The 15,249-nt window shown below is 40.6% G+C and overlaps 1 protein-coding gene across 1 annotated transcript in view; it reads left to right on the top strand.

Moving 5' to 3' along the window:
* Window positions 1-2,295: 2,295 nt before the first annotated feature.
* Window positions 2,296-15,249, top strand: part of LOC134872101 (polypeptide N-acetylgalactosaminyltransferase 10-like) — a 61,001-nt gene continuing 48,047 nt past the window's right edge. Inside the window, exon 1 of the mRNA XM_063895243.1 lies at window positions 2,296-2,577. Coding sequence (XP_063751313.1) covers window positions 2,419-2,577 — 159 coding nt within the window. The 5' untranslated portion in view covers window positions 2,296-2,418. The remainder of the gene's footprint in view (window positions 2,578-15,249) is intronic.

Here is a 15,249-nt window from a genome sequence, read left to right as displayed (position 1 = left end):
TTTCCGATTGGAAAATAGTTTAAATTGTGTTTTAAAAAAAAAAAAAAAAAAACATCAACTACTCTGTATTTCTGCATGGACAATAAATACTGTATGTATAGAAGTGCATTAACATCATTTAAAAGCCACTTCCTGACCGACATACTGTAGCCTTGATCTGAGCTTTAAAAAGTTCCGTTATACACAATTAAGCTTGAAGTGTCAGCAGGAGAAATCTGATGCAACAGATGGTTGCTGTTTTGGATATTATGGATGCAGTAAACATCTTCTTCTTTTATTTTGATGACATTTCCAACACATCTTAATAACAGTGAGGTATTATTGTGGATGAGTGAAATATTGCAGTATTGCTCTGTCACTACAAAATTGTAACTCGTAACTGAATTGTCATGCGTGTTAAAACATATTCACCTAGTATTTTAAGGTCTAGGTTTATTTGCGATAACAATCAGGTGTTTCATAGTGGTCTATCAGCAGCATATTTTGCATTGCATTAATAAAAACATGTTTTTAAGTGCTTCACAAATCAGCCAGGTGTGGTTACAAATAGTATACAACATTGCAACAATCTTGCTGCATGTTTATCAGTTTTTGTATGGTCCAGCTGTACAGTATGGAGAGTTTTCAAGTGATACCACTGATTCAGAAGTCCCCACGGTTAATTCCTGCCGAGTGGCAAAGAAAACCCTGGGGCGGCAGTGGCTCAGTCAGTAGGGACTTGGTCTTGGGACCGAAGGGACCGCTTGGCGCCGGGTACCTGGCTGCCTCTCTGCTCTCCACCTCTCCTCTGCATGTGGTTGTGTGTGCATGTATATCCTCTGTGTGTTTAATGTGTGTCAACACAACAGAGTAGAGAAAGCAATTTCCCTGTAAGGGATTAATAAAGTATGTCTTCTTCTTCTTCTTCTTTGTGAATTCACAAACAATGCTGAAAAGTTAAAGAGCCGTTGTGCAATCAACTGCACAAACACATTCATTAAGTATTCAGGCCCAATATTTTAAAGACAGCCGAATGTTAAACAGGAAAGATTCAACTTGAAGTTTGTTTTTCAAGCAGGATTCTTACCGTAACTGATAAAGAACATGCTTTTCTGTACATTAAACATACAGTATGTTCAAAGGGTACTTAATGCATGGAAATCCCTACAAATTCAAATGGGAAGAGGAAACTTCAGTAATCAGTAGTGTACAGATGGGGGACAAATTAAATAAAACTATTGTAAAGTATCTTAGTAAGGTGCCGTTCTACCATGAACCTCTAGAACAAATTTGACCCATGTGACCCATGACACACACATAGCCTATTCCCCCTGTATTTCTTTTTTCTTTATTTTGTTTTTCTCAACAAATACCTTCATTTAGAGATACCAACTGTTGGGTAGTCTGGCCACTCAATGTCGGTGAAGGGGGTTGTTTAACATGAGAAAGTGACATTAATGTGTGCCTTTTATATTGTCATTAAAGACAGTGACCTAAAATGATTGCAGAACATGATATCTGCCCCATCTAGGCTACTCTAAATGGAAATTAAGATAGGCCAATTACCGAGCAGATTTGTTGACAGTCCATCCAACAGGATTTCAGAAAAACAGTTGCTTGTATGCTTCTGTGAATATGATAGGCATCTGACATAATTCCCAATGCATATCCATAAAACAATGTCTTAGTTTAAAACAATTCACATCAAGTCATTTCCATATGCTTGAGTGCATGACTTTGAAGGGCAGATTCAACCGACTTAATCAAAGGGCTTATGTCCTCGTAATGCCACTAGAAAACTACTTTAATCCTATTTCCGAGGTGCATTGAATGCAGCACCACTGGTCAGCTGGTCATAGAACTTTTTTTATGATGGTAGTTTCACTCTGCTCAAGCTATTAAACTTTACATTGCAATCTAATAACTACTGGAAAAACTATAAATTTTTTTGAGAATTAACAATACTTTAATAACATGAATCTTGTTTAGGCTGAATTCCCACCTGGGGGGCCATGCTGGGCCAGTGATTCTATGAGAGGGGCACATCATGCTGGACAAAAGAGACAAAGACAGTGTTTCACATTTTTAGTTTTATAAAGTCATTCATCACACAAAATACATTGGTTTTTTAGCAACAAAATGTTGTATTTCATGCTTTCCAGTACTCGTTAAGTTATATTGAGCAAAATATTCCAGTTTGGCTTGTGCTAATATAAAATGTGGCCTTCAAAAAAATAACTCCCATGCTTCCCCCCCTCTACTGGCTGAATTGCCGAGCTTTGCCCCCCCTAGCGGCGGAGCTCGCAGCCGTGCGTGGAGCGTCACAGCGCCGGTGTCCGTCCCCCAGTCAGAGTGAAAGTTGTCTCCGCTTGGAAAAGCTGGGGGTTCGGGGCTTGCTAGTTTCCACCGCCGCTGCTTCACAAGCTTTCTCCCGGAGTAATGAGGCGGAAGGAGAAGAGGCTGCTGCAGTTCGCTGGACTGCTCATAGCGGCTCTTCTTTTCCTCCCAAACGTCGGGCTGTGGTCTTTGTACAGGGACCGAGTGTTCGACAACTCGCCTGACACAGTGGAAGGTCCGGGCGGCATCCCCCAGATACAGGTAGGAGCTCGGCCGTGGGTGGCTCGGTGCATCGGGGAGGTCTTAATCCGCAATATGTCGGCTGTCTCGCCGTGTAACAACTCCTACATAAATCCTACCATGCTACAATGTTTGTTCGCTGCAGTGGTAGCAGAGAACCGCTGCGTACTTCCCCCTGCCTCAACAGTTCACCCCCCAATACCATCAACATTTACATTCCCCTACTGTGAGTGTGTGTTGGTGTGTGACGTGGTTCACAAAATGGACCTTCTTGTAGCACTGTGCAAGCATGGCAGGTCATTAGTTACAGAGGCCAGGATGAATTGAAAGGGGGCCACGTAGCTAAGCCACCGAAGCAGGGCGTCACAGTAAAGTTTCAATAACAACACGTCCAGGAAGTTGTCAAAACATGTGAAGCAGGCGGTGGGTTCTGCGTTCACAGGTTGACATGCGTCAGCACATAGTTAAGGGGGCATCAAAGAGGGGGGGGACTTGGTTATATTCTTGTGGCCATTGGGTCATTGCTTCTTTGTAACTCTTTTGTAGATCCAAACTAACTGCATATATGTGCATACATAACAGAAGATTGGGCATAATTGCATTTAAGGGTGAACTAATGATTGTTTCCATTGTCAATGAATGTGTTTGTTGCCTTTTTTTTATTTATTTTTTTAGCATTTTTATAAAATGTTAGCCAAGAGTAACTTTTCACCCCTGAGCTAGACGTTTTCAATTAAGAATCCAAAATCCTAAAATACTCAGATTTTGACGATGTAAAACATAAAACTGCAGCAAATACTCTCAATGGAATTTAACAACGTTTGGCATTTTCTTTGGTTGATTACTAAAACCATTAGTTGATATTTCATATTTATTTGATTTGATTTTGCTTCATATTTTTCCTTGTGACATAAACACAAGGGATATAGGCCTTTCTTTGGTGGAATTGATTAAGTTGCATTTTGTAAAAGAGATTTCCAATCTTTTTGTCCAAACAGTGTGGAACATATTTTTATGCAAACAGGTATCCAAAAATCCATTCAGACTTCTCTATCCTTCACGGTCAGGGTATTTAAGGTTAGACTTCAATTCATTTTTTGTTGAGGAAAACGGGAGGTGCTGTGGCAGGAATTAAATCATTATGGTATCAGTATGGTCCCTCCAAACCAGACCCGTATTTGGCAGACAATAGCAGCTCCTCTTTTTAAATGAGGCAAATCTGGTGAATGGAGGCTTTCACTGATGGCATTTGTGTGAGTGTGCATGTGTGAGTTTTGGATGGCGAGTAGTTGTCCAAATCCAGCAACATTTCCTGACTGAAAAGATAGGAGTATTTAAGTGAGAAGGACCGTTTAGCTTTATCTAGAGCTCTTCTTTAAAATGCCTGGTAAACATTTCTCTTTAGGCAGCATATCACTCAAACAATGTCAAAATCAAAAAGCTGTGCAAACAATTATATTCATTATTAATTCCACATTTAGTCTGTAAATGTTACCAAATCCCCAGCAAAAGCCAAGTGGTGTTTTCCATGTCATCAGCAGTGAAAGTTCATTTACAGGCCATATTGTGAGAATGATAAAGCCAGCTTATTTGGCACGGAGGATTACTTTTCTTAGCTCAAGTCTGGATTTATATCTTGACAAGAGATGTTATGAATGGTATTAAAGGACAAACACAAGGCCAGAAAAAGCTTGTTACATATTAAACTTTGATAACAGCTGTCAACCTTGAAAACAGTTTGATAATAAACCAACAGGTGGATTTGAAAATTGAGGGCAACTTTTTATTGTTGGTGTGCACCCAAAAACAGGGAACAAACATTTGATAAGAGGTTATTTTTATTCATTCATTTCCAAGCTTTTAAGAGGATAAACCTTTATCAAGATGTGTTCTCACCTATCTGAGGGTTATCATTATTTCAGTTTACTCATTGGTCAAACTCTGAAATGCCTGTTGCTGTGAAAAGAGCTTCTGCACCTTTCCCCTAAAGACTATTCTGAATGTGTTTATCTCAGGAAAGGAGGATTAATGGAAACACTGCACAGTGTATTAACAGCATATGCACCTGCTTTCTAGAGTTGTAAATCACACATTTCCTCACAATACAATATTAAAACTATTCCTTGTAGATCCAGATTCTTCCTTGATACAATTTCAATGTTATTTTGAATCACATGCCTGCATTCAATATCACATACTGATAACTTTTGTCTGCTACTCGTGTCTTGTCAATAAGGCCTTAGTTTTACACACACATTCAGGTATGTTCCTGACCTTTAGTTTTCACAATTTGCTGGTTGAACAAAAGGCCAGCTTCAGATCAGGAATGTACCTTCATATCTACATCTAAATATTTCTCTGAGCATTTGATCCTGCGTACTATGCTAACACAACTGTGTCTAATAGAGCCATGTCTTAGTGGATGCAATCATGTGCCCATGCATAGGGTCCCTGAATGAGTATATCATACTACTCTAGCAAACATGAGCTGCCTCAAACCTTCCCTACTGTGAGAGAATTTGCACATTTTCCATCTCTTACTAAGGACGCCTGTTGAAGCAGAGGTGAATCAGCTTATCTGGTTAAGTTGAGGTTAGAGAAGATGAGAGCAGTGGGTAGAATTAAAAAGAGACCTCTTTAGTCTGACCTGCTGCCCAGCTAACTGTCTGAGTGATTGGACACAGTGTTTGCTGCATGTCATGACAGTAGCCCAGCAGACTTGTGCAAATGCATTAACACAAACTTCTGTTTCCTCATTCAGTCTTAGTTAATCATGCGGGCTAAGCATCACCAGACTTGTAAGACCAGTTGATCCTCCCTCTTAAATGTATGCTTTAGTCACCAGGTGATGATGTTGTTCACATTTGCAGATACATATTGCACCTTAACTTAAAGTAAGGACGGTATTATGGTAAACACAAGTCTTCCGTTTTTGAAAAGTGCTTATTTAATAGTATGTCTACATTTGACTTCTTCTGGTCGTCTTACACTGCCTCACAGAGATGTATCAGCATTTCTTTGAGCTGCTTTTAGTGTGACTTTGTACGCTAACTTTGGGAACCACTATGCTTCACCAAACAAGGAAGAATTTAATGAACCCCGGACTCAATTAAAATGGAACATTTTTACGTGGGGGACTGCACTATGACTATGTTAGTGGAGAGTTGAGCATATTTGTTCTCCTTTTTCAATGTAATTGTGCTTTTCGAACCAATATGGGGGGAAAATGTTGTGCAATATCAAGCAAGGGTAAATAAACACGTCAAGTAACAACTTTTTGGCTGCTTGAAACAAATTAATTCAGTATCAATACAAATCTGCAAGAGAAGGCTGTCTGATAAAACATCATTTACTCCAATCTAGGATTTTTGGACGTTACGCAGACTTTGTTGCTAGTGAGTGACGTGGAGACTTAATTCACGGCAAAACCATAATCATCATCATAATGACTCTAGATGAATTTATCAAATAATCAAATAATCAAAGAAGGCAACGCTTAATCTTAAAATGTGAGCAAGCCCGGAAGAAAACATCAAAAAGAAAAACATTTGAATGCAAAAAGGAACACTACACGGATGTATAGAAATATTTGCGCTATAGCAAGAATGAATCAGGTTCCACTTTTGGGGCACATGCCGCTGTTGTTTTTTTGTTTTTTTTTGGCTAGATGGATGTAATCCACTCTGATAAAAGTCCAGAAGACAAAGTGTGCTCTAGAAGGAAAGTTGGCGGAGATTCACGTCCCTGTCACAGAGAAATGAGAATCACACAGGCTTCCCTGCACTGGAGGCTACATTTATGAGCCACACACTGCAGGCTGGATTCATCACGGCTGGACCTAGTGCGTTTCATTCTGACACATGTACAGTAGATTCTGAGTCAGACACACTGATTTTAAAGCCAGAGGAAGGCTGTTCAGCGACAATGTGCTCTTATAACTGAACAGAGCTCAGAGTAAACAGATATGTAGAACATCTGAGGACAAGGTGAAATCTAACTGAAAAATATGGTAGAACGTATTTTAATTTCTCATTTCTGCCTCAGAAGTCACCGCTTGTTTAGCTGCCGCTTCCCAGTGAGTGTATTAGTCTAGAACAAACTGGTTTTCTGAATAAATACCCCTAGCGCTTCAGTCTGATTTTGAATTCCCAGGCTGTCTGCTTGTGATGTATTCCTACACAATGCAAATCAGATATTTGTTTGACCCCTTTTGTCCTCCAGGGCTCCCACAGGCCTCAGTAAAACATTGAAAGTCTGACATTTGTCCCTTTTTTGAGGGAAAATAAACAAACCCTTGATGCTTTATTCATTTACTTTTATATATTCAAATGATTTTGAAGAACACATGTTGGCTTTAATAAAGTTGCAAGTATGTGTGCTGAGACATGATGGGACCCGATTAAATCAATGAATGAAAATATTTGCTTTGTAGCCTACAAGAGCGAATATCTTTCAAAAAGAAGACACTTGACAAGTAATGTAGGGTAAATCAGTGGTTTGATGGAAACTTTGACAGTTTACTCTGTGGTTACATTTTTGGAAGATTGAGTTTAAAAATGAAATCCCAGGAAACTGTCCAAACTATACATTACATGTCATTTAAATGTCCCAGATTTCGATGTTTTTCCTCGATGTTGATCCGTACGCGTAGAACCGTTTTGACTTGCAGCCGCCTGTCTGTTTCCCCTCTGTTGCTATTCTGATAAACATTAAAGTTGAATTTAAGTTTGGCCCGTGGTTCTGTGAAAAACATCTCCTTTCTGCTCTGTTGACATCATGTGGGAGAGACGGAATGATGTTTCATGCCAATAGCAGGCAGTGATTTGAGATCGCTCGAGGCGGCACCTAAAGGATGCGCGAGTCAAAAGTGCACAGAAACAAAATTGAAATTGAGTGGATTTAGGCTGCCCTTGCAAAATCGCTCTTGCGGATTGCATCACACATGCATAAGAAGGATTTGAAGAAAAAACAAGCCTCCTCAAGGCACATTTTGGAATTGGGAATAATTTAAGACTGCAGTGAATATTCTTATATGTCTGCACACAAGTGAGGGAAGTGGGGGCTCTCTGCGATTAAGAATACACATCAACTGTGAATCCTGGGAGGTTAAGAGCAATTAGAGGGGCAGTGAGGGTAGGATTAAGACAATTTAATATGGTTTACGATAACAGTTGTGAGAGTTCATTAGCGTTTATTATGTTGAAAAATAGTTTGAGGGGATGACATCATTTGTCTGTCAGAGAGTTAAATATTATAGAGAAAATGGGAGTCTTGTCAGTTCTGACTGGGCATGGTAAAGCTTGTCTTGAACCTGTAAAAGTAATTCATGACTTTGAAACTTTACATTTAGTCTCTTGAGGCCCCCAACTTTTTTGATCGTCATACTTGAACACTTATTATGTGAACATGTCACAACACCAATATTATTTGCACGTAATCCAGAAAAAAAACATTCCCTTTACAGGATAACTAGGGATGTCTTACAACTTCTATATTGTTCTTCTTGGTCTAGCCATAGGTTATTTTGGAACGAAAAAAGAATGCTAGTTATTTGTAAGACAACTAAAGGTAGATCATTACCATTCAAACTGCATTTGAATCATTCATCCCTCTTTGTTATTTGACCATTTTAACTATGAAGATACCCACCAATCACAATGCACATCAGGTATACAACAGTCGGGCAAAAATGAACCTGCTAGACCAGGAAGTGAGATTTTATCTTTTACTCTTTAAGCCTCTGGAAAGGAGGGAGACTGAAAGATGAAAGTCATTTGCAAAGACGAGTAGAGTTACTCGCTGCAGACTTAAGTCGTTGCACTTTATCACTCAGAGCTGAGAGAGAAAGGGAGGAGGGGAGGGGAAGAAAACACCTCGGGAGAAAAAAGGCAGAGTGAGCGGGTAAAAGAGGTGTTTGTTCACAGGCTGACTTTGTTGGAGAGCGTTTCCTCCCCAGGTTCCTCACACAAGGCAGACGTTGACTCGCTGCTGGCTGCAGCACAGGCTGATCATGCTCAGAAGAGCTGCTCTGTATGCCTGTCAGGGATCGGCTGCCCCAGATCAGTGCACGGAGCCAAATGAGGGACAGGTGCAGCAGACAGCCTGTGGATACGGAGTGAGGAGTCAGGCTTTTAATTACAGCCACGTTGGTTACGGAGCTGCTTTTTTAATGCTCAAATGATCAAACTAATCCCAGGACACCAATTTATGGCCAGCTCTACTCGGAGAATAAGATCCTTCAGCAGGGTTGTATTCAGCATATATCGGCTTCACACTCATACTAGCCATGGGTCAGATTACGAACATTTCTGTGCTCTAGAACAAATATGTGCATGCTCAAAATCTGATTCATGCAGTGTTGGTTCTAGTTTTATAAATCCCTGAATATGTGTTGTTCAGCACTGTATACCATGCAGCAGTAGAGACTTAATAGACTTGTGAGGTCAACAATTTAACCAGCTGTGAATTCCATTCCATTCATTTGATTTGTTTTCTAAAACAAGTGGTATTACTCCACAACAAAACACAGGAATCTCCAAGGTTAAATTGCATTATTAAGATACCTGTACCATTCAGGGTTGTTGGAGCTTGACACAATGTGGGACTGGAAGTCAGAATATCCCAGCCAGGAGTATAAATTAGTAACATTTCAAATAACTAAACAACTCCTTTAGTTGTTGAGATGAACACTGACTGTAGTGGCCATTTTAATAATGTCCAAAGTTCCTAGGCCACTTAGTCTGCAATGTATCTTGGTTCTGACTCGTGTTCCAAATAATTCCAAACCTTTTTTGAAGACCCAAAGAGTCACGGGAGGCAGGTAAAACTTGAACAAGGGTTTATTCAAAATAAAGTGCAACCTCACCGCAGGTGATTTTCATCCACAAACACATCTCGTCTGGTCCAATATCGACTTGAAGTTTTGATATAACACTTAAACACGTAACAGTAAACACATAACAGTGAACACGTAACATAAAACGTATTGCGATCCAATCTTGCAGACTTCCAGCATCTAACTAGCCTAGCTCCTAAAACTCCAACTTGAAAGCTGCGTTTAAGGCCCAATTCCATGTTGGAAATAGGAACACCTAGCATTTTATATCAAAAAGTAGTAAACAGAAACATAACCTTAGCATAATCCACCTGTATCACTATATACAAAACTATACAAAAATGATAGTATAAATGAAATAATATTTACCACCATGTAATATGTCAAGCCAACATAAACATTTTCCCCAAATATGACGGTATGCTTAATTGGCTCTTACACTGACTCTGACCCTTGTACTCCTTATTATCACCTACTGGTAATCTTGATTACCTTTTGAACCAAAGGCCACTACTCATACTGCTGCTGCTGCTGCTGCTCTACTGAACTGTAAAATTCTCCTGTTAAAGACTTCCATTGAGAATGTTTTATTTACTGTCGTCTAAAAAATAGACCTGGACTTTTCTTCACCTTAACCTGTTGTGTTCAGTTGTATTGTTTTTGGCTGGGAGAACGTCTTTAGTTTTTCCTTCCTGAAAAACTCGGTACTTGACCAGAGTACCTGACCCAAGATAGATGTATCTTTCTGAGGGGAAACCCACAAGTGTAGTTTTTATAGAGAGATTATTCTGTTTTTCTTCTTCCAGCAGTATGCTTTGATGTGTTTGTTTTCCAGCTCGTACTCCGTGGTATTTAGGCACTTTGCTGTGTGCTTTGTGCATTTGAGCTAAAAGCTCTGTCTATGTATGTGTGCAACGACAAAGTGGAATATTTTTCACATTGCCTGCCTGGCTGCATGGCAGTAAAGATCTTGGGATAAGGCAGTCATGGCACAGTCATGATAGTAAAGACAGCAAAGCATCATGGGAAAGGAGAAACAGTTTGAGTGTCCATAGCAGATGGACCTTTTAACCTAAGGCAGTTTTTGTCACTCTATGGTCTTCTCCCTTAGATGTGTTGCCTAAAAAATATTGGGAACACTGTGGTGTGTTGACATGCTCTTCTGTAAACTGGTAATTCTCTTATTTGGGCAGTGACCTTAATCAGTTTCCTTTTTAAAGGTTCAAGTATAAGGGGAATACAAAGCCAATTCTACTATGCTGATAATGACAAAACAAATGACAATATTCAAAACGTTTTGTTCGCACTGTGTGTTGGACAGCATAAGCTAGTTGAAGATGCCAATTGGGAATCTTGTAACGCCTGATTGGTATTAGGTATCAGCAGCTTAAAAAAGTAAACAGAGCTCCAGCAAAAATGTTTCTTATTGATTTACACATACAAAGTCAAGGTGCAGAATCTCACACACTGTGAATTGAACCTAAAAAAAACATGCTGACCCCTGCTCAACACTACGCAAAGACTCAAAGGTCACCCATTGGCACATAGAAACTTCATATAAATGTCCTCATGTTTATTATATGACAACCTGGTGGCAACTATTGCCCCTTTTCCACCAAACCTGATCCGGTTCAAGATCCGATCTTGTGTTTCAGGATGAATTGACGCTGTTTGGCATCACAACGCTGTTATGAAAGTTTCTCTGGTGTTAGAAAGCTGATGTTAGCATAGCAAGCGAGGCTACTCTGACTCTGACCTTTACTACTTTGCTATCCTATTGTGGAGCAAGCCGTTTTCTACCGGCATATTTTACCGGCATAGTTTTCTTTATGATTTTACTCCTGATGGCAGGCAGTGTAGCCCATGTATTGATTCCATCTGATAGCTGTAATGATACAAAACAACAGGAACGCGTATGCCTGCTCTTCCCAATGATCAATAACAGAGAATGGATGGGGATTAAAGTAAAAATAAACAGCATCAAACTGAGCCTGGTTAGTGTTGCCCGACTTTATAAAGTGTGTGTTTTATAAGTGTGTGGTTGCGTTCTAGTCACTTTGCTCAGCGCTACTGCTTGTTACAACTTGTACTCACTGTACTCGCCATGAACTGTTATGCTCAGGTTAATCTCCCCCCTCCGAAGTAAGCGTGACGTATTGGTTTGTATTGGATCTTGCCGGGCAGCCAAGTGGGGCCAGTAAGATCCGTTTTTTTTCGGCGCTTAAAGCCGGCGCCGATGCGGTGGAAACACGAAAAACCAGATCTTTATCGGCTCCAGCTCCTGCTCCTGCTCCAGCTCCGGCTCCGGCTCCTGCTCCGGCTCCAGCTCCTGCTCCGGCTCCAGCTCCAGCTCCGGGTTGGTGGAAAAGCGTGGAAAAGTGTTACTGTTGTGAAATGGGAGCCCTTTTATTCTACACAATAATTCAGCTGCCTAAAAGTACATTTTGGAAAAGTTGAGCATTGAGGGCAGCAGCTAGATACATCACTGCAATATAACATTTAACATTTAATGGGAAAAGAAGAATGGGATCAAATAGTGCAGGAGAAAAAAAATGGAAAAAAGACAGGAACAAACTACACTAAAGCTGGACGCAGAAGCAGAAGTTGTGCTGCAAATGCTTTTAGTATTGTCTGATTTCCTGCCATAGCCTGATTACCCAGAACAATCTGTTTTTCTTCTTTGTGTAAGTGTATGATTGTGAGCGAGGAGATGGAGGGTTTAACCTCTTTCTCTCAGCAGCACTGCAGCAGCTGTTCCTGGAGTAGGTTTTAGTTCAACTTTCCTCGCCCACATTCCCTCATTTCTGGTTTGAACTCCCAAGTTTCCAGAATGAAACCTTTTTTCTCTCACCATTAGGCTTCAGCGGATGCATCTCTGTGAAGTGTGACAACTTTGTTTCATTTTGACAGATCGTGGTGCAATAGATGTTTCCTACAGTTCAGAGAGCTTCAGAGTAAGGTTTTGAACTGAAGCAGTCAGTCTCATTTTGTAGTCTTACGGCACTTTTCAGCAATCAGTCTGCACCTACAGCAGCACTTCTGAACAGCTGTTTGAAGATTGACGTGCTGTCTCCGGGAAAAATTGCTGCATTTTTTGCTCTGCTAGACCGTGACTTTCCTTACCGAGCTACTCGCAGGAACAGCAGGTGATGTCACTGTTAGCATTTATAAGGCTTTGATCATTTCATACACATATTCACACCTCTCCACCCCCAACCCTGGTACAATATTTTCATTGGCATTGATTAGGGAAGTAAAACGATGCTTGAAAAGACAAGCTGTATGGGTGAAGAGAAGGGAAATGAAACGAGCTATTAAGGCTGTTATTTTCAACTCATTGAATGGCCTAGGTGGTAGCTGAAGCGAGTCTAGTTTAATGACATCACTGCTGTCACTCAACAATAACCTGTGTCCCTAAGTGCTGTAAGACTCTACCTCAGATTCTTCCTAGACTATTCCTAGAGTTGTGTACTAGCATTCGTTCAGATTTCTATTATCGTCAACAGAAGACTGGATTTTAATGGAGTGAGAGGAGCCTATTCATATCGAGTCATTTTCTTTTAGGATATGGGTCAAAAAGGGTCTTCAAGTGTTTTCAGACCTTTGCTCTGCATGTGGGTGTGCTGAACATTTGAGAAGATGAAGAAGTGCCCTTGAGTTTTGCACACAACGTTAGGGTTTCTGTTAAACTGCTGTATCTCACTATCTCACATGCTGTTTCCTTTGTCCGAACAACTGTGTCATGGTATTCTTGGAAAAATGTAATATTTTGGAGTTGGTCGCATTTTCTTCAATGCTCTGGTTTACAAAAGACTGGTCTGGAGATGTGATAGTGTTACTGATTGCAGTAATGTCCATGTTTCTGAAAGCGTCTGTTTTCCCAGATATAAAACATGTTTTTCAAAATGTACCCCAAAGAGAGTAAGGGCTTTTTAGAGTTTTATATTTATGTGCCCCAGCCTTGATGTAATGGCCTCTAAAACGTCTGTGTCGCACCAATATAATGAAGGTCAATGAGATTTCATTTGTGCTGCTCAAATCATAAAAAATAAATTGCACTAAAACAACTTCAGACAAGGTGAAGGCTTTCAATGACCAATTTTGTCTTTATTTCTGTAAAAGAAAGCCAAAGAAAACGTCATAACTAGTAGTGAGTTATTTTTAAAAGTATTTTTTCAATAACAAAAGCCCAGAAAATGCACCCACGCCATTACATTTGCAGACCCGGGATAATGACCAACTAATGAGTAATTTCTGCTTTTATTGTTAGCCGTCCTTGTTTTTCAGGTGAACTAGTGCTTGTCATTACTCTCAGTACCCGGCATTGATGTGAGGCAGCCAGCTCAAACAAGTTGGTAGATGTACAGGATGTTATTTCATTACAAACCAGACACTGAATAGGGGTCTTTCTGACAGTTCTTAAAGCGTCGCCTCTGCTCAATTTGTCATCATGCTCTTGTATTCGATGTTGTCAGTTGAACCCCAAGCTTTCATCCCATGGCCTGACGGTCCGCTTACTGACAAGAGTTGATAATTGCCTTCCAGTGGTGCTGTAAAAGCCCTCCCAACTGAGCTCCTTGATTCACTCTTTGTAACCAGTGGTGGGAACGAGCAGCGGCCCTCTGGCTCAGCACAGCACAGTAAGTCTTGGCACGGCAGGATGAGGCAGCCGTAGGGAGATTTATGAAGGGATGCTAGTAGGATTAGGGCCACTGAGATAACTGATTTGCTGATCATTATGTAAGTCACATCTGTCCTCTGTCCCCATGATGGCACCCTGCCTCCCACGCTGAATGCAGCCAAAGCCAGCAGCAACATGATGAGACAAGGCTGAGTTCTCCTTATGGAGAGGATGCCAGGGGAAAGGGTGAGGTGTGGTTGACATACTCATGGCTGCATTATGAAGAACAATTAACAGATGATGGGGGTGACCAGAATTCCAAGAAAATCCCTCCTTATAAGGGTAGTGATGTCCAGCGGCATTCCCAGAATCATTACTCACCCGGCTCAAGGATGCTTCAACAACTCAGTTTCTATAACTAAACTTTTACCCTACAAAGGAGAATCATGCTGTGTTCTGCATTAGACCCAAGGACCATGAGACAGGAGATAACTTGCAATAAAGTTGGCAGCATCTCAACTCAGCACTAAATGGCCCCCTCACAGTATTTCCCTGAAGACATGATAATAAGGAGTGTATTTGAACAGCACTTTGCTCAGATGGGTCTGGATAGGAGCCAGTGGAAGCTGTGATCATGGCAGTGGTTCCATAGCTGTAAATTAACACTGAAGGCACTTACACATCCGTCACACTGTCTCCTGTTAAAGTTCAATTATAACTTAGAGTGCATGGTTTCAAATACCTTGTATTAGGTTGACTAAGATGGTTGACCAATTTCCAAATGCTTTCCTAATGTATTCTTATTGCATCGCATAAACAATGTAGAGGATTATTGTTTCTCCTTTAGATAGATACATGCTTGAGAAAGTATGTCTGTGGTCAAGAGTTAATGTTTTGCTGCTAATCGAAGTGTAAAGTAAATCTTGGGAAGCATTTTAAAAAAGAGCACTGACTTATTTTTTGTGCAAAAAACTGTGGTGGTTATGGCAAGTGCTTCTTATTTGCGTTGATGGCACTGGAGATAAACACTGACTCACTGTTTTCCTGCTGAATAAACATCCTGCGAGGGGTGAAACTGTTCACACAACATGAAAGCCTCAACATTGCCAGTATTTTTGCGTCTGTGTCATGCATCCAAGAAATACGCACAGAGAAGCAGCCATCTGTCATGGCCTGTGTCCAGTCCTCTGCCTGGTATCTCTGCTCGCAGCAGAGCTGTGGATAATGACTCCTGTTG

Source organism: Eleginops maclovinus, chromosome 11 (genome assembly GCF_036324505.1).
Source record: "Eleginops maclovinus isolate JMC-PN-2008 ecotype Puerto Natales chromosome 11, JC_Emac_rtc_rv5, whole genome shotgun sequence".
NCBI lineage: Eukaryota > Metazoa > Chordata > Actinopteri > Perciformes > Eleginopidae > Eleginops > Eleginops maclovinus.
This window is presented reverse-complemented; position numbering and strand designations above follow the sequence as displayed.